The sequence below is a fragment of the Hylobates moloch genome, unplaced genomic scaffold (genome assembly GCF_009828535.3).
Source record: "Hylobates moloch isolate HMO894 unplaced genomic scaffold, HMol_V3 SCAFFOLD_2, whole genome shotgun sequence".
NCBI lineage: Eukaryota > Metazoa > Chordata > Mammalia > Primates > Hylobatidae > Hylobates > Hylobates moloch.
This window is the reverse complement of record NW_026652277.1, coordinates 67243003-67263468: the sequence shown is the minus strand read 5'-3', so window position 1 is coordinate 67263468 and position 20466 is coordinate 67243003. Positions and strand designations below refer to the sequence as shown.

Sequence of the window (20466 nt, the reverse complement as noted above, 5' to 3'; positions counted from 1 at the left end):
TTTGTCTTTTTATATTCTAGGGTAGAAACAAAAGAAAACAGAGACTAGATACCAGATCTTCAATGTAACTTTTCTGACCAAAGTTTTGCTAAGATAAGGTCCTCTCAACGAAACAGTTGAGGTGTAAAAGTCATAGGAAAGAATAGTTGGGTGACTGCCATTATTAGTCGTTCATAATGGTGTTTGGAAAGGCAATTTTTGAGAATCAAGTTAGGAAAAATGAACCAGTTTCTTAGCTTCGAAAATGCTATAAACGTAGCAAAGGGAAGTAACAACTTCTCACCAGAGAGTGAAGCAATAAAAATGAACTTAAGTTCTGGCTCTCCACTTAGCAGATGTGACTGGGTAGAGGTCCATCTCTTTGAGATTCAAATTCCTCAGTTATATTATATTACATGGAGCTACGCTTGATCTCATTTAGGGGACAAAGGTAATTATTTCCATCATGATGCAGTAAATTTTAAACAAAGACAGCATCTTAAAGGATCCTCTGTTCATAAGAAGTGTTCAAGTTCTAAAATGGAGCTAAAGCACCATCTAAGAAAGGAAAGATAGGTTTGGAATTTTAAAGGCCTATTAGAAAAAAAAAAAGAGACTGATGTGGTATCCCTGTTTTTATTTTAGATTTCTCCCAGGAGTCTATGGTTAGAGCCTACCACTAAGAAAGATGAATAAATATCATCCCTTGATCAGCCAGAGAGGGAAAAGAAATTAGGACTGGATTTTCTTTTAGATTTCTGGATGGGGATGATGGTTGTAACTGGTGGCCCTAGATCCCTGGACCCTTTCAATTCTAGATCCACAAACTCAGCCATCCTCACTCAGGGCTCTGGTTCCTCTTCCTGTCCTGGTAGAAAAAAAAAATGTTAGGAATGCCCAGAAGACAGTTCTTAAGCATCCAGATAACTTATGAGTCTTCTTTCACTTATCTAAAATGGTCCTCTGGAGCCCAGGAGTTCAAGAACAGCCTGGGCAACATTGTGAGACCCTGTCTCCACCAAAATTTTTAAAAATTAGCTGAGTGTAGTGGTGCATGCCTATAGTCCCAGCTACTCAGGAGGCTGAGGTGGGAGGACTGCTTGAGCCAGGAGGTCAAGGTTTCAGTGAACCATGATTGTGCCACTGCACTCCAGCCTGACAGAGTGAGACCCTGTCTCAAAATAAGTAAAATAAAATAAAATGGTTATCAATTACCTTAACAAATAAATACTTCTCATGGGAGACTAGTGACATTTGGTTTTCTGAATACACCTAAAGAAATCCTAGTAAAACAACTAATATATATGGGCTAGAGTTTATGGGTCATTGCCAGGAAAACCTGCTATAGCATTTATTTGATCCTAGATAAGAGTATACCCTCTGGTTTTGAACATACACAGATAAAGACTAAGGTGAACTGAGGACAGTCTGCCAGTATTTTCAGCTGCAGGATTCTCATTGTTTAGAGCCTCATAGGTGGCAGTTGTGAGGCTTAAGGATGTTTTCTAGGGGGTTGACTGAGAAAATTGAGTTGTCTAACTGGGCTGGAAACAATTTTTCCTTGAGCAGGGGTTGACAAACTACAGCTGGATGCCAATTTCTGTAAGGCCTGAGTGGTATAAATGGTTTTTACATGTTTAAATGACTAAAAAAAATTTTCAACAGAAAATTATTATTTAGTGACATATGAAAATTATATGAAATCCAAATTTCAGTGTCCATACCACACTACTTCATTTTATATAATGTCTAGGGCTACTTTCAAGCTACAAGGGCAGTGTTAAGCAGGTGTGACATAAACTATATAGCCCACACAGTCTAACAGGGTGTCCAAGTGAGATAATAGAGTCACGGGTTCTTAGGTTCTGTTTCTGGTTGGGCCAGTAAAGTCTCTTCTTCATCCCTCTGCTTCGCTTATTACTAGAGACAGATTAAAAACCATGGCTTCAGGCTGCTGAAAGCCTAAAACAGAACAAAACACAGACAACAACAAAATACGGTGGGTTGGATAAGCTTGGTCTAAAATATTGACTCTTGTCTATTTACAAAAAAAAAAAAAAAAAAAAAAAGACTGTTGACCTCAGCTCTAAAGACTGGCTAGCATGCTCTGGGGGACTAACCTTCCTGGGTAGACAAAAGTTCCTTTACAGCATTCCGTAGCTTTGATCTGGGGTATAAAATGCCAGATCTCATTAAACGCTGTAATTAAAGGGAGATGACAGTAATTTAACTTTAAAACATGGTTAAAAGTGAGATTTTATATTATGTGCTCTGACAACAAAGAAACCAGACAAAAGATTCTCTATTTGGACAATTAAACTATGCTTAGGTAGGGCGCGGTGGCTCATGCCTGTAATCCTAGCACTTTGGGAGGCCAAGACGGATGGATCACATGAGGTCAGGTGTTTGAGACCAGCCTGGCCAACATGGTGAAACCCCTTCTCTACTAAAAATACAAAAGTTAGCCGAGCATGATGGCAGGCGCCTATAATCCCAGCTACTCGGGAGGCTGAGGCAGGAGAATTGCTTGAACTCGGGAGGTGGAGGTCGCAGTGAGCCAAGATCATGCCACTGAGCTCCAGCCTGGGCAACAGAGCAAGATTCCATCTCAAAAAAAAAAAAAAAGATTATGCTTGATATAGAAAAGCCTGTTTGTTGGTAATAAAATGTGGTGGAAAAAGCCTGATGCAGGAAGGGAAAAAGAAGATGGGTACCTCAGGGGGATGGAAAGGAACATATGCCTAATCTATCTGAGACAGTCTCACTCTGTCACCCAGGCTGGAGTACAGTGGCATGAGCACAGCTCACTGTGGCCTTGAACTCCTAGGCTCAAGCAGTCCTCCTGCCTCAGCCTCTTGGGTAGCTAGGCATATAGGCACATGTTACCATGCCTGGCTGACTTTTGTATTTTTTGCAGAGATAAGGTTTCACCACATTGCCCAGGCTGCTCTTGAATTCCTGGGCTCAAGTAATCCTCTCACCTTGGCCTCCCAAAGTGTTGAAATTATAGGCATAAGCCACCATGCCTGGCCCTGACTCTCAGCTTCTTAAATGTCTTCATGTCAAGGAAAAGAGAACATGATGTGATCAAAGGGGTAGCAAGAGCTCTATTAATCATATTGAAAGTGGCAAAAGGTCTGGATAATGTGGTTTGACTTCTCAAGAGTGCCGAGTATCATGGTTTGTATTTGGTTTTGCTTTGGACTTGGATTCAATGGTTTCAACTCATGGTTCTAACAATACTTACTGATATGGAGAATATGATTGATACACTGTCCTAAGAGACAAGATAAGTCATATTTTTCTGTTAGAGCAAAACGAAGTTATGAAATAATGCCATATCCCCAGGTTATACAAGGTAACCTGGTAGAAAGGTAGACAAAAATTCTCACAATGGCCCAGTGACTGAATTACTCCTAGGTGAGGGAAGAGGCTGATTGAGCTCATAAGAGTAAAGGATATCAGTAGCAGGACAAGAAATGAAACTCCAAAGGAGCTATAGGCTAGGTTATCCAAGAAAGGGCACTGAGGGCTCTGCCTTCTAAGACTGGAAAAAGACTCCTGTGAGGAAAAGGTGTTTCAGCCATCATCTCAAGGAAAAACAAAATGGATTACATGCTAGATCCAATCAGCTGGACACGAAAGTGAAAAGTGAAATTCTGGATGACAAAAATATGTCATGTTATCTGTACTTTAGAGCTGAATCCAGACATGAGCCAGAGGAGATACTGGTCCATTCAGCTCTCCTCTTACAGAAAAAAGCAAAGAAAAAAGCAGTATCTACTTTAGTTCTTCCTGAGGTCTAACCTATCAAAACTATCGTCGGAGAAGCAAAAGAGCAAATCTGGAGATGCTCTTTATGAATCGCTAATATAGTATTCCTTAATTAGCTAGACACATCCAGTTCTTGGTCTTATTTCATTAAGTCATTAGATAATCAGAGAACCCTTATGAACTACAGTCTCAGACTTTTCTTTTCCTAATTCCTTTGATTCTCATATTTGCTCTGTTTACTATACACTTTTGTGATTCCTAGTTTTTTGTATATTGGAACTATGTCTTTTTTCTCATCATTTATTTTTGTTCTTTGGAGTTCTGGGTGACTTTCATGAGTTTGTTTTTTCTATTTCACCAACTCAGTTTTCTGCAATATCCAATGCCATTCACTAACTTTTCAGTTTTAATTTGTTAAATCTTTTTTTTAAAGTGTCATTACTATAATCCTTTCTGATCTCAAGTTGTCACTGTTTCATGACTAAATGTTTCACAGATGTAATGTCTTGCTGACATGTGAAAATCTTTTCCTGATTCTGACTGCCAATGTAATTTAGAGAGAGGTGTTTCCTCAGATTCTTCAGAGTGGTCCCCTTTTTCCGACCTTCAGTATCTTTTTACTTATTGCAGCTACCCTGACCAGAAAAAAAGCTTTGTTTGCCTTTTGTTTCCTTGAGTCTTCTGTATTCTAAATTAATTAATGACTAACCAACAACCCAATATGCTAAGGTAAATGTTCTACTTATCGTATTTCTCAGCCCCATATTAGTCATCTAAACCTTTTGATTTTATGTAAAAAGTGTTTCTCAAATTTGGTCTCTGTTCTCTAAGTTCATTACCACCGCTTCAGTCCAGATCCTCGGTCTCCTTTTTTTGCCATCAATCTCTAAGACTTGAAATCTGTGTTCCATATTTCCACCAAAGTTAGCTTCCTAAAAGGAATACTATTCATATGTCTTACCTCCCTACTTAAAAACTTCTGTTTCTAAGTCAGAAAGGGTTAAAAATAGGAGATACATTCTTTGACTTTACGTTTCACTGAAAGAGGCAAGAAAGAGAAAGAAAATGGCATAGGTAGTAAACAATTCTGTAATTTTCAGTAATCTCATACTATGAAATACAAATGAGCTGAAGTACTTAAGCGGATTTCAAAAGGAAGAAGGTTGAAAAACTTTGCCTGCAACCATATTAATCTGTGAAATTTCTTTTAAAAAACACAGATACCCAAAACCTACCCCAGTAGATTCTCATTGAATTAGAACCTCCCAACATCAGCCCCTTAAATTCATACTTTTCAAAAGCTCCCAGGTGAGTCTACTGCAAAGCCAACTTCTAAAACTACTGCACAAAGGCCCAGTCCAAAATGCCATGGTTATAAACTTTACGTAACCACAAACACTTTCCCAGAAACGAAATTAGAAAATTTTGAATAAACTTACCTAAGTGAGTTCACCTCTGTTTTCTGATGAGATGAGTCACCAGCCACATGGCTAAATTTTTGAGCTTGGACTTTTAATTTGTTCTCTAACGATTCTATTGTTTCTTTCATTATTAACACTTTAGACTTTAATTCATATTTTTCGCTTTCAAGCTATAATTTAAATTAAAAAAATAGGTATATATCTTAATGTTAATGATATTTTTCTTAGGCACTCTTTAATAATATTTCTGGAAGAAAACTAAGAAAATAGATTTATTTTTAAAAAAACTTTAGAAGTCATGTGTACAGTTTAGGTTCTAGGAGTCAGAATGGATGTAAAATTTCTCTCTCCTCACTACCATTAAAGATACAAACAAAATATAAAAAGCACGAAGAGAAAAGAATGTATCTATAACAACAATGAAACAGGAAAGAAACCACTGGCAGAGTGAAAATTTTGGGGAATTTCTAAAACACAGTAAGTAAATAGGACTGAATTGAGGGGAAAAAAACACAGCACAAAACATTGTAACCCAAACACAAAGTGGGCAAGATCTATGTGAAGAAACAGTATAATTTTCCTGAAGAGCACAGAACATAACCTGACATAATGTAAAGGCACACAATGTTTCTTGATGGGAGCACAATATTGTAAACGTACTAAAATTTCCTCAAATAATAGTAAATTCAATGGAATTCCAATACAATTCTAACACATCCTATTTTTAAAAACGGGGATGGCTTAGATTTGATTCTAAATTCATTTACCAAAAAAAAAAAAAAAAAAAAGAAAAAAACCGGAAAAATTTTTGGAAAAAATACAAGTATACTTGCTTTATGAGATATCAAAACAAACTATAAAGTTATTATATGGGAGGCCGAGGTGGGCAGATCATGAAGTCAAGAGATGGAGACCATCCTGGCTAGCACGGTGAAACCCCATCTCTACGAAAAAATACAAAAAACTAGCTGGGCGTGGTGGCACATGCCTGTAGTCCTAGGTACTTGAGAGGCCAAGGCAGGAGAATCGCTTGAACCCTGGTGGCAGAGGTTGCAGTGAGCCGAGATCGCGCCACTGTACTCCTGCCTGGGCGACAGAGCGAGACTCTGTCTCAAAAAAAAAAAAGTTATTATAATTAGAACAGTGAAGATTTCACATACAAATGCCCAAGCAAATTTATGAAAGTGAAAACAGTGAAAAATATCATGTACAGATGTAAATTTAGAAAAGACAGCATTTTTGGGAAGTAGGAAAAGGATAAACTTAAAAAGTAAGAGTAGGGGGCTGGGTGTGGTGGCTCACACCTTTAATCCTAGTACTTTGAAGGCCGATGCAAGAGGACCACTTGAGGCCAGGAGGATTGCTTGAGGCCAGGAGCTCGAGACCAGCCTGGGAAACATAGCGAGACCCTGTCTCTACAATAAAATTTTTTTAAAAAATTAGCCGGGCATGATGGTATACCTGTAGTCCTAGCTACTAGGGAGGCTGAAGAGGTGGGAGGATCGCTTGAGCCCAGGAGTTGGAGGAGGCAGTGAGCTATGATCATACAACAGCACTCCGGCCTGGGCAACACAGCAAGACTGTCTCTTTAAAATAAATAAGTGTAGGGACAAACAATCACTGGAAAAACAACTTAGCTGGATTTCTTCTTTATTTTACATACAAAAATAAATTCTAGATGGGAAAATGACCTACATTTAAATTTTAAAACCAATAAATATTAGTAATAAATGTAAGTCTTCCAGTTAAAACTGTGGACTGACCACACATATTTTATCTCCCCTCCCTCTGAAAGCATTGCTAAAATGACAGTAAAGGAATAAGAATACACAGCTCTAGAAGCGAGGTTTTTAGAAGAAAAAACTGAAACTGATGTTTGTATATTCAAAACATATTTAAAGGCCTAAGTCAGAGATACTGGAACTCTTGACAAAAATTAGCAATAGGTTCAATGAAAACCAGGTAACAAAAAGCAAAGCAAACCAAAACAAAGTCAATTACTAACAAAAGGAAAAAAATTTACAAGAAAAAAGGCAGTTTTGCCGGCGCTACGATCAGTCACCACTACTCCATCACAGCACAAAAGCAGCCACAGACGATATGTAAATAAATGAGCAAAACCATGCTGCAAAAACAGACTGGAGGCTGCATTTGCCCTGGGGATCATATTTTGCTGAGCTCCATCATATCTGGTACATATCTAGAAAGGGAATTGTTGGCTCATAGGGTATGCCTTTGCTAGATAATGCCAATTTTTTTGGAACAGATATGAAGTTTGCACTCCCAGGAACTATACATATTTGCTAATACATGTTACAACTTGTTAATTTCTAATGCCTTGATGTAAAATGATTTTCCTGTTTTAATTTACATTTCCCCCATTATTGAGGTAGAATATCTTTTATGTTTATTAGCCATTTGTAATTTCTTCCTCCATAAAGAGTTTATTCACATCTTCTGTTGAGGCTTTTTCAGGGGACGGGGATTAAATGTGTAGCAAATTGTTCTATCAGTGGCTTGTCTTTTCGATTTATAGTTAAGTAGATAAACAAAGGTTTTTTTTTTGTCAATGTGGTCCTATTTATCAGTGTTTTCCTTTGAGGAATAAACTTAATTTGTGTTTGTGTCTTCTTTAGGGGCACACATTCTGGCACCAGACACCTGCTGGCTGTGTGATCTTAGGCAATTTGCCCTATGCCTCAGTTTCCTTATTTGTGAAATGAGGACAATATTAGCATTTACTTTATATGACTGTTATGAAAATTAAAATTGGGTATAAAATGTTGAGAAAAGTATCTGAAACATAGTGAATGCTATATAAATGAATGATATTATTATTTCTCCGAGGTCAGAAAGATCTCCTGCACTTCTTTTAAAAATGTAGTAATATCTTGAACATTCAAGGCTGTAAGTAACCTTTAACTGATTTTTGGGTATGGAATATTTGAGTTAGGATCCAATTTTTTCCTTTTAAAATATGAATAGCCAATAGTCTTGAGAAACCATTAGTGAATAATCATTCCTTTTCCCATTGATCTGAGTTACTTCACAGATCAAATTCTTATATTTGTGGGTTTGTTCTCTGCTGGGTTTGATCAGTCTCTCTCAAACCCTGTTGTTTTATTATGTCTTCTTCTTCTTTTTTTTTTTTTTTGAGACGGAGTCTTGCTCTGTCTCCCAGGCTGGAGTGCAGTGGCGTGATCTCGGCTCACTGCAAGCTCGGCATCCCAGGTTCACGCCATTCTCCTGCCTCAGCCTCCCGAGTAGCTGGGACTACAGGTGCCCACCACAACACTCGGCTAATTTTTGTATTTTTTTTTTTTCAGTAGAGACAGGCTTTCACTGTGTTAGCCAGAATGGTCTAGATCTCCTGACCTCGTGATCTGCCCGCCTCGGCCACCCAAAGTGCTGGGATTACAGGCGTGAGCCACCACGCCCAGCCTTTTTTTTTTCCTGAGACGGAGTCTTGCTCTGTCACCCAGGCTGAAGTGCAGTGGCATGATCTCAGTTCACTGCAACCTACCTCCTGGGTTCAAGTGATTCTCCTGCCTCTGCCTCCCAAGTAGCTGGGACTACAGGCGCGTGCCACCTCACCTGGCAAATTTTCGTATTTTTAGTAGAGATGGAGTTTCACTATGTTGGCCAGGCTGGTCTTGAACTCCTAACCTCAAGTGATCCTCCCGCCTCAGGCTCCCAAAGAGCTAGGATTGCAAGCGTGAGCCATCATGCCCAGCCTATTACGTATTACTATGACTGAAGGCTTCACATCTGGGAGGGCAAGTCTAGCACCATGTTCTTCTTTAAAACTTCTATGTGATTCTTGGCTTTTTGCTTCCAAGTAAATTTTAAGATCTATTGTCAATTCTTCCCCTTCATCCCCCCACACAATCTTATTGGGATTTCAACTACAGCTACCTCAACTCTATAGATCAAGTTGGGGAAAATTTATGTTATTTTTATAACCTTTTTTATAAACCTGATATAATCCTTCACTTATTTAGGCTTTCTTTAAAGACTTTCAATATGGTTGCATAATGTTTCCTATAAAGATTCTGTAAATTTATCCACAGGTAAATTGTATTATTCATGACTACTAAAATTGTACGCATTTTCTATTTATCTTGCTTGGGATTTGTCATGCTTTCGGAATTCATTTTGAATCGGGGGTTTCCTGTGTTTTCGTATCTAGAAAATCATCAATCATTATCTCTTCAAATACTGTCTCTCCCACACTCTCTTATGTCCTCCTTGAGTTCTAACTAAATATTAGTCTGAATATTAGATCTTCTCAGGCTATTCTCCAACATTTTAACTTTTAAAATATTTTCTTATTTCTTTGTTTCTTTCCAATGACTTTTAGTACTTTCTTCAGATACATTTTCCAGTAATTAATATTACTGCTTTTAGCTTCTGGTCAAGCTGGAGCGATAGGGACCAGATTTACTCTTCCGCCTGAAATAACTAAAAAGTTGGATGATATATGAAACAATTGTTTTCAGGACAATAGGCATCAGGCAATGATGACCAGTGATCTGAGAGACAGGAAACAAATGTGATGAGCTTTACATTTGCTCCAGCTTATTGCCTGGAGAATTTCCAGACTGTGACACAGGGAAAGGAACCGATATGGAACCCAGTGGTCTGCCCCAAGTTCAGAAGACAGGCATGAGAGTCAAAGAAGGCCAAGGCAGCTAAAGTTTGCAGGACAGGTATTAGACGAGAGGTGCAAAGAGTGAGAGCTCCACAGATCTATAAAGGGTACCCTTTAAGTTTTTGGCTGAGTAGAGCTCAGCACAGAGTAAACTACCCAAGGCCAGAGAAAGAACCATGAACAAATTAGAGGGAACAATACTCAGAGCTCATGCAGGGCCAGGAAAAGTTTCTGTGCCCATCAGTCATTTGAAAACCTCATAATTCATAGGACAACAGGTAGCGTACTCAAAAGGGTTTTACCTCAGTAGTGAAACAAAATTAGTCCAAGACTAAACGCTACTTTGATCCCACCTAACAAAGCTTAACGGCAAGACTGAAAAGGATCAGGCTACTTCCATATAATTTAACTGCATCCCGGAACAAACCTCAATAATATTTCATAGTAATACAAACTATCTAGCAACCAAGAAGGTAAGATTCACAATGTCTGGCATCCAATCTAAAATTAAATTACCAGGTGCACAAAGATACAGGAAAATATAATCTATGATGAGATGACACTTCAACCAACTCAGATGACAGAATTAGAAGGCAAATAAATTAAAACAGTGAAGGCATAGTAATAGAAGCCAGCCAAAACAAAACACATCAAAGGTTGACAAACTATTGGGTACTATGTTCACTACCTGGGTGATGGGATCAATTGTACCCCAAATCTCAGCATCACACAGTATACCCATATAACAAACTGTACATGTACCCCTGAATCTAAAATAAAAGTTGAAATTATAAAAACAAAAACATACCAAATTGTTAAAAATCCTATCTCCAGAGAGAGTAATAAAGAATGGAAGTGAATTTCTCTTTTTACTCTACGTCTGTATAACTTTTTTTTCTTTTTTTGGAAACAGGATCTTGCTCTGTCACCCAGACTGGAGTGCAGTGGTGCGATCACAGCTCACTGCAGCCTTCAACTCCTGGGTTCCAGTGATCCTCTTACTTCAGCCTCCCAAGTAGCTGGGACCACAGGTGCATGCCACCATGCCTGGCCAATCTGTAAATTTTTTGTAGAGATGGGGTATCACTATCTTACCCAGGCTGGTCTCAAAAATCCTGGGCTCAACCGATCCACCTGCCTCACCTTGACCTCCCAAAGTGCTGGGATTATAGGCATGAGCCACTATGCCTGGCCTATGTGATTTTTTTATAACAGCAAAATAGAAATAATCATAGCTAATACCTACTAAGAGCTTACAGTATGCCGGACACACTTCTAAGTTCTTTATATGTACTAACTCATTTAATTTTCACAAAAACCCTAAGGAGTAAGTACTAGCACTATTCTTATTTTACAAATAAAGAAATCAGGGAACAGAAAGGTCAAGCAACTTGCCTGCAGGTAAAAGGAGGTAAAGATGGATCTGAACCCAAGTAATCAGCCTTCAGAGTACACACTCCTAACTGCTGTTATACAGCTTTTCTAGTATACTATTTTGTGATTTTTTTTAGGAGTTGTAGTCTTGCTCTGTTGCCCAGGCTGGAGTGCAGTGGTGTCATCATGGCTCACTGCAGCCTCTCTAACTCTTGGGGTCCAGTGATCCTCCCACCTCAGCCTCCCAAGCAGCTGGGACTACAGGTGTGCACCACCATGCCCAGCTATTGTAATTGTAAAAAACAGTGTATTAGGCCAGGCGTGGTGGCTCATGCTGTAATCCCAGCACTTTGGGAGGCCGAGGTGGGCAGATCACAATGTCAGGTCAGGAGTTTGAGACCAGCCTGGCTAACATGGTGAAACCCTTTCTCTATTAAAAATACAAAAAAAATTAGCCAGGCATGGTGGCACGCAACTGTAGTCACAGCTACTCAGGAGGCTGAGGCAGGAGAATCGCTTGAAGCCGGAGATGGAGGCTGCAGTGAGCTGAGATTGTGCCACTGCACTCCAACCGGGGCAACAGAGTGAGACTCCATCTCAAAAAATAAATAAAAATAAAAATAAAATTAAAAAATAGTGTATTAAAACTGTAATTGACATCATTATTTATATAACACAAGATACCCCAAATCCAGTTTGATACATTACCTGATGATTAACACATGTCAAATGTTCAATAGTTTTCTCTAATTCTGATTTTCCAAAAAGATTCATTTCTTCAATATGCTGAAAAAGAATGTTAAAGAAAATGTTCATTTATATCAGATAACAAAACAAAATCATCACAGTAAGCAATGTAAGTCTACAGTTCTATTATATTGTTATTTGTCCTTTCATAAAACACAGAAATGTTTTAGAAAGAAAATCATGGGACATTTTACAAAAATGATGTTTCTGGTTTAAAAAAGGCATAATAGGTTCTCATCTTTTACATTCTCTACCTCCATGTGTGTTTGTAGTAGAAGACACAGATTAGTAAGGATTCATTTATAAAGATTTATACAGATTAATCCATAATAGCACAACTATAAAAGGACAAAACCAGCAGGTTAAATAAAAAGCTCAGGAGTATGCCCTCACAAGAGGAGATGTAAGCGAAACAAAATGCAAAGGAAGACAAGATCAGAAAGATACAGGAAACACAATACTACAAGGCAATGCAAGAGATGTGAGTTTCAATAAGGGGCTGGTCAACAGTATAAACACAGGGACTATTTTTCTGGTTACATTACTTTATCCAACTTACTGCTGCTAAGTCTAGGATAAGCAATATAACTTGGTGTTCACTGAGAGTTTTTCTAGCATGGATTCGTATTTCCATCCTTGTTATTCATTAAAAAAGAAACAGACACATCTGATGTTCGGATTATACATTTGGTTGAAAGGGTCACTGTATTGTATGTATTTATTTAATCACTCAACTAGTATTGAGTACATACTCTATACCAAGCACCAAGCAAGGTATCAAGAATATCGTAGTGAGGAAAGTGAGTATAGTAGTGACATCATAGCTACTGTAGCTTAGTAGAAAAGACAAAATCTAAATAAGAGCTCAAAATAAAATCCATGAATATTCTGCTAGGAAAAGGAACTTTATGCCAAAATATCAAAAGGGAATCTAGATTCTAGGGTTCATTTCCCATCAAAAGACATGATGTTTGGCCTGGACTTAAAGGATAAATAGGAATTAGCTAGACAAGAAGAGTGGAAGATGTGAAGGAATCTTTTTTTTTTTTTTTGAGACGGAGTCTCGCTCTGTCGCCCAGGCTGGAGTGCAGTGGTGCAATCTCGGCTCACTGCAAGCTCCGCCTCCCAGGTTCACGCCATTCTCCTGCCTCAGCCTCTCCAAGTAGCTGGGACTACAGGCACCCGCCACCACGCCCGGCTAATTTTTTGTATTTTTAGTAGAGATGGGGTTTCACCGTGGTCTCGATCTCCTGACCTCGTGATCCACCCGCCTCGGCCTCCCAAAGTGCTGGGATTACAAGCGTGAGCCACCGCGCCCGGCCAGGAATCTTTCAGTAGTCTATGTAGAAGGTTGGTGGCAAGAAAAAGTCCATTAAGCCTGGAGTCTTGTGAACAGGGGAGATGAGTTTAGGGGAAAGAGGCTAAACCTTGAGGTAGGCAAAGGCCAATCACTGAAGTCCTCGAAAACAGTTAATGGATTTTAAATAGGAAGTGATATAATCAGATTTATATCTCTGAAAGATAACTCTGACTTCAGTGTGAAATATCGGTTTAAGAGAGGTAAGACTAGTACAGGGGCCAATAATACAATAATGCAGGTGAGGGAGAACAATGACCAGAACGGGATGGTAGCAGGGGAACAGAAAGAAGTAAACAAATTCAAAAGAAAGTAATGTGAGCTCAGAAGCCAGATTCCCTGTAACTCATAGCTGGATGACCTTGGGCAAGTTATTTAAACTCACTGTAACTCAGAGACCTCATCTGTAAGCAGTACCTATTAAAAAAGGCTATTATAGGTCGACCATGGTAGTTCATGCCTATAATTCTAGCACTTTGGGAGGCCAAGGTGGACCCCATCTGAGGTCAGGGGTTTGAGACTAGCTGGCCAATATGATGAATCCCTGTCTCTACTAAATCGCTTGAACCTGAGAGGCGGAGGTTGCAGTGAACGGGACTCCCCCTCAAAAAAAAAAGAAAAAAGAAAAAAGAAAAAAAAAAGGCTATTGTGAAGATTTGAAGATTTACTGAGACAACCCATGTAAAAAGCACTTAATAGAACAGAGCCTCTCACATGGGAAGGGCTTAACACGTGTTAAATATTTTTCAAGAGATAGCACTGATAGGACTTGGTGATTGAGAGATATGAGCTTTCAGGGAGATCTTAGTGATGGATGATGCTTGGATTTGACAACTGGTTAGATAGTGGAATAATGGGAAACTGGAAAAGGTTTACGGATCGAGATTAGTTATACTTTTAAGTAAAAGATCTGTTGTAAACTCACAAAATCCTGCCTCCTACAACCCAGAAGGATTCTGGTAATACGAATGTTGCTTTTTCCAAGTTTTCAGTACTACTGCATTTAAAAAATCCTATTTTTACATTCTTTGGTCATTTCAAAAGATATGGAAAAGGATAAGTCAGTAGCTTGTGCTAAAAGCTGCCATACTGCACAGAAGTTTCCCATTTGGCAATTTTAACACTTATTTTTATAAGAAAACACTTTCTGGAAAGCAGTATTCCAAAAGATTCCAATTAAAAGTATTCTTAAACTGTTATATTTAGGGTGAAACTTTAACTGAACATTGTGACATAAAGACTATGCTTATAATGTTTAAATGTTTTTATTTCTAATTTTAGCTGCTACTTTCAAAGCATTAATTCAATAATACCGATTGCAAGTAAACTATGGACTCCATAATATTAGGATTTAGTACTTATAAAATGTGCTAATCATTGTTAAGTGCTTTATATGTATAAATATATTTTTGGAGATTATAAAAGAAACTATAAAGTACTGATCCTAGATATGGCACCAAATGTACACGCAACAAAAGAAAAAAACAGATAAACTGGACTTCATCCAAATTAAAAAATTTTGTTTTTCAAAGACATCACTGAGAAAGTGCAAAAATGATGCATGGAATGGGGGAAAGTATTTGCAAATCACATATCTAATAAGGGGCTGTATCTAGAATATATAAAGAACTCTTACAACTTAATAATGAGACAACCCAGTTTAAAAATCGGCAAATCTGAACAGACGTTTCTCTAAAACAGGATATAAAAATGGCCAATAAGAATATGAAAAGATGCTCAACCTCATTAGCTCCAAGGCAATGCAAATCAAAGCCACAATGGAGACACTTCACACCCACCAGAATGACTATAATACAAAAGGCAGATAGTACCAAGTAATGGTGAGAGTGTGGAAAAATTAGAACTTGTATTCACTACTGGTGGGAATAAAAACAGCTTGGCTTCAATGGTTAAAGATAGACTTACCATATGACCAGCAATATACCCAAGAGAGATGAAAATATATATCCAGACAAAAAGTTGTATACAAGTTCCTAGCAACATTATGGATGAATCTTGAAAACATTATGCTAATGAGAGAAGTCAGACATTTAAAAATCACATATCGAGTGATTCAATTTATATGAAATATCCAGAGTAGGAAGATCTATACAGACACAGGTGGCTGCCTGTGGCTAAGAGGGGATGGGAGAAATGGGGAGTGACGCTAATGTGCTTCAGAGTTTCTTTTTGTGGTGATGAAAATGCTCTAAAATTGACTGTGTGATGTTTACACAAGTCTATGAATATACAGATAGTCCCTGGTTTACATTTTTGACTTTGTTATGGGTTTATCAGGAGGTAACCCCAGTATAAGTTGAGAAGCATGTGGACTTAACGATGGCTTAAAAGATTTTTCAATGTAAGACTTTACAATGGGTTTACTGGGGTATTAAATGCATTTTTTCCGACTTACATTTTTTACTTACAATGGGTTTATTGGAATGTAATCCCATTGTAAGTCAAAGAGCATCTATGCTAAAACCAATGAAATGGTATACTTTAAGTAGGTGAATTGTATGGTATGTGAATATCTCCGTAAAGCTGTTACAAAAACAAACAAACAAAGATACTGTCTTCCCATATGAGAAACTTCCGATTAAGTTCAGGGATTGGCAAACTTTTTCTGTAAAAAAACAGTAAATATTTTAGGTTTCGTGGGTCATACTACAAAAGAAGCTACAGATAAGCCGGGCTCGGTGGCTTGGGTCATACTACAAAACAAGCTACAGATAAGCCGGGCACAGTGGCTCACACCTGTAATCCCAGCACTTTGGGAGGCCGAGGCGGGCGATCACAAGTTCAGGAGATGGAGACCATGGTGAAACCCCATCTCTACTAAAAATACAAAAAATTAGCTGGGTGCGGTGGCGGGCGCCTGTAGTCCCAGCTACTCAGGAGGCTGAGGCAGGAGAATGGCGTGAACCTGGGAGGTGGAGCTTGCGGTGAGTCAAGATTGCACCACTGCACTCCAGCCTGGGTGACAGTGAGACTCCGTCTCAAAAAAAAAAAAAAAAAAAAGAAGAAGCTACAGATAATACACAAACAAATGAGCAAAGCAGTCCAATAAAATTTTATCAACAATGAAATATTCTTCTTAATCCATTCTGAGCTCACAGGCCATACATAAACAAAGTGGTCTGGATTTGGCCAATAGTAACTTCACAGGAAAATGCATACAAAGACCTCTTTTTCTCAACAAATTACCTTTCAAAAACATGTCAATCTTCTTACCTCTAACTTTTCTCTTAAAGCTTCCTTTTCTGCCATAATTCTTCTTAAGTCAGATAACGCAAGTTCTTTTTCCTTTTCCATAAGACTAACAATATTATGGGGTGCTGTGGTTTGGGTGGATTCCTTTTTTAGGGCAGATAATTCTTCCTGAGCCTTAAAGAATGAAAAGATACACATTAAAAAGGCACTTTTGTAAAAGATATAAATAAAAAATACTTTGGATATGTTTCCAGTTAAAAAAGGCATACTGAACACATGCTACCTTCACTCTCTTCGCAAATCCCAACAAAATGAGGGTAGAAGGATTAAAATAGTAAGAATAATAAAACGAAAAAGACAAGGGGATTGAGGGAGGCACCAGCCATAAAATGTTGGAAACTAGACAGCAGACAGACAAGCAGGAAGTAACTAGGCAGACCCAAGAAAGCTGAAATCTAAGCTAGCGATGGGGAAAGCCCAGAAGTGGATCAATTTACACTGCAGAAATCCCCCCAAAAAACTCATTAAGTGACTCTTTCAACTTGACCTTTAACTTGCATGCCTCCTCCCCTTCTTAAAATAGCAGTAGGATTTCATGGGAGATGGGTATGTGAATAAATTTAGGTGACAGACACCATGCTTTGCTCAGACTTACCTTGCCCTCTAACAACTGAGGCTTTGTTAATGGGGCCAAGCTGAATACCAATTCCCTCTTCCTAGAGTACAGTATTTAGAGACTAAGTCCTAAATAGCCAATATATCCAAATAGTGGGTGCTACCCACTGTTTTGATAGACATTTCCCCACATGTCTGAATTCCAAGCATACATTTGGCTCAGAGTCAGGCTGAGACCTGCTCCAGGTAGTTTTAGAAAAAGGAGACTATCTCCAACTGATCTGACACAGATAGGCTAGAAAAGGGAAAGAATAAATATGAAAAAATAAGAGAAATTTGTGCTTTAGAAACAGAATGATAGCAGAAACTACTACTGCTAATTTTAATTATGAAGACATATCACAGGTCCATATATTATAGTAATGTGAAAGATATATACAGGCTCCATTATAGTTAACTGGTTCTATACAATCTGTTGGCTTAATTATAATACATTTCTTACTTCATTATATAAGACACTTAGTTTATCTCTTTCTGCTGTCAATAATTTAACATTGGACTGTATATCCTCCATATATTTTTCAAATCTTTCTAGCATACGCTGAAGTTCATCTCTTTCTCTTGTGATCTGATGAATTTCTGAATTGTAATCACCCTGAAACATAATTAAAAAACAAAATATAATCATCACCACATGGTTGTCACAAGGATACTGATGATGAGATTGACTGAAAGATGCTACCAGACAAAAAGAACACAAGTGCCTTTAATGTGATTAAGGAACACAGTTTTAAAAATCTATGATGAGAGCATTGGCAGTACGGGGGCAAATTTCCTGGCCTTCAAGTTCCCAGAAGAGACTTAGTTGCCAATGATGTGACTTGATCAGATCCCAGGAGATGTTTCAACTTTGATTTTCCCAAAGTTGTTCATACTAGTGGTACTTGAAGTGTAATCCCCAGACCAGAAGCATTAGCAGTATCTAAAAGCTTGTCAGACATGCAAATTTTGGAGTTTGAAGCCCAACCCAGACCTACTCAGTCAAGAAACTTCGGGGTAGGGCCAAGTAACTGTATTTTATCAAGCCCTCTAAGCAATTCTGATGCCTGGTAATTTTTTAGAGCCACTAGTTAGTTTATCTTCTCCAGAGAAGGGGCCAGCAGGGTACTTGTGTGCCTGCTCACCCAGTACAGGTAACTGTAACAGCCTAGCACATTCCTCAGTGTTTTCTATGATTGAATCTAAGATCAATATGCCAGGCATACCAACCCCCAACTGTCTCAGCTTCAGACCTACAGGAGGTCTTTTTATACAGTCAAATGAATGCAAATATTTCTACCAGGCAGTATATATTAAGAACATTCACTGAATAAGCAACTACTTCCAACATTTTTACAATTTAGTACAATTTAAAAGATGCCTATAATTTAGTACAATTCAAAAGATTCAAGAGGCCGGGCACGGTGGCTCACGCCTGTAATCCCAGCACTTTGGGAAGCCGAGGCGGGCAGATCACGAGGTCACGAGATCGAGACCATCCTGGCTAACATGGTGAAACCCTGTCTCTACTAAAAATACAAAAAATTAGCTGGGCGTGGTGGCGGGCGCCTGTAGTCCCAGCTACTCGGGAGGCTGAGGCAGGAGAATGGCGTGAACCCGGGAGGCGGAGCTTGCAGTGAGCCGAGATAGTGCCGCTGCACTCTGGCCTGGGAGAAAGAGCAAGACTCCATCTCAAAAAAAAAAAAAAAAAGATTCACTGTCTTCATCACTATGGTAGAAAATAAAGATGAGAGCACTCTGATTCTCCCCATGCACATGTTAATAAATTTGTATGCCTTTTCCTATTAAAAAAAAGAAAAATAATAAATGTAGACTTGGGACCTATAGTATCTTAATGTTACGAGTATTTAAATGCAGAAGTGCCAAGAAGGGATAATTTGATAACATGATACACTGAAAAGAGTCCTGTTCTATATTATGTAACATCTGTTATGCCAATACCACATACAATGTAGATTTGGTAAATGATAGATATCTGTGAGGTACCTCTCACCTGCACTTGGAAATGATTAATCTCTTGGTTAAATAAGCAAAACCAAGGCATGATGGATGGGATTAGTTATCCAAACTCTTTAAAGGACAAGATGTTTTATAGTACAAAAGCAGATTAGTGTTTTGGGACTTAACCAATGTAACTATAAAAGAAGCTATGTAATCTAACCATATCTAAATTTAAAAAAGTCTGGGCCAGGTGTGGTGGTTCACGTTTGTAATCCTAGCACTCTGGGAGGCCAAGGCAGGAGGACTGCTTGAGGCCAGGAGTTCATGACGAGCCCGGGCAAAAGAGCAAGACCCTGCCTCTGCAAAAAATTAAAAAATTAGCCAGGCATAGTGGTGCACACTTGTAGTCCTAGCTACTTGGGAGGCTGAGGGAAGAGGATTACTTCAGCCCAGGAGTTCAAGGTTACAGTGAGCTATGATCGCACTACTGCACTCCAGCCTGAGGGACAGAGTGAGACTTTCTCTCAAAGAAAAACAAAATAATCTTCCAGAAAGAGGCAGTCTGTACAGATTCTAGAAAAGGAGAGCTCAATAAATAAAGATTTGACAATCTATTTTTATTACTGTTTAGGTGTCAGCTTAAATGTAACTTTCTCCAAGGAATTATTTCAGATTCTTTAATCTAATTTAGATCTCCTTCTATATACTCTTATAGTATTTTGAATATTTTCTGTACTTTCTTCATAAACACACTATAAATGAGGTTGTAAGGTTATTTACACGATTGTGCATTTAATGTGTATCTGTACTACTAAAATTTAAGCTCTATGAGGGCCACAGTAGGAACCTGGTCTTTTTCATTACATCTTCAGTGTCTAGTATGGTACCCAGTAAAACATGAGTTCCCTGAACATTCACTGACTGACTTTCCTAAGCAGAAACTCTACTCTTCTTTAAATATATCTGTTGTACGTATTTGTTACTGTTAATGTATAACTGTGAATAACGCCCTTTCACTACTCCATTGTCCCCTAATCACACACATGCACACGCACACACATGCGCAATGCTGAAGGCTGTAAGGGCAAGAACTGTCTTCTTCATCTCTGTATTCTATGCCTCATTCAGAGCAGGCACTCCGTATTTATTTTCTGAACTGACCGTAGCTTTCTACCATAACTGATGTGCTTTGAACCAGCAAATAATAAGGAAATAAACCATTCACCAGTAACTAGATGTTACACTGGGTCCTTACACAAATTATTTCATGATCAAAGGGCATAAAGTTTAAGTTAGACTGGAGGAATGTTTTAATGAGCTATTGTGTTGCATGG

General features: G+C 38.5%; 1 protein-coding gene across 5 annotated transcripts in view; it reads right to left on the bottom strand.

The window, feature by feature from the left end:
* CEP135 (centrosomal protein 135) overlaps positions 1 to 20466 on the bottom strand; it is a 129941-nt gene that overhangs the window by 31734 nt on the left and 77741 nt on the right. For all 5 annotated transcript variants that reach the window (XM_058434399.1, XM_032151459.2, XM_032151458.2 and 2 more), the window contains 4 exons: positions 17634 to 17786; positions 16538 to 16690; positions 11908 to 11985; positions 5193 to 5344 (listed from right to left, as the gene is read on the bottom strand). In XM_058434399.1, the coding sequence (XP_058290382.1) occupies positions 5193 to 5344; positions 11908 to 11985; positions 16538 to 16690; positions 17634 to 17786 (536 nt within the window). The remainder of the gene's footprint in view (positions 1 to 5192; positions 5345 to 11907; positions 11986 to 16537; positions 16691 to 17633; positions 17787 to 20466) is intronic.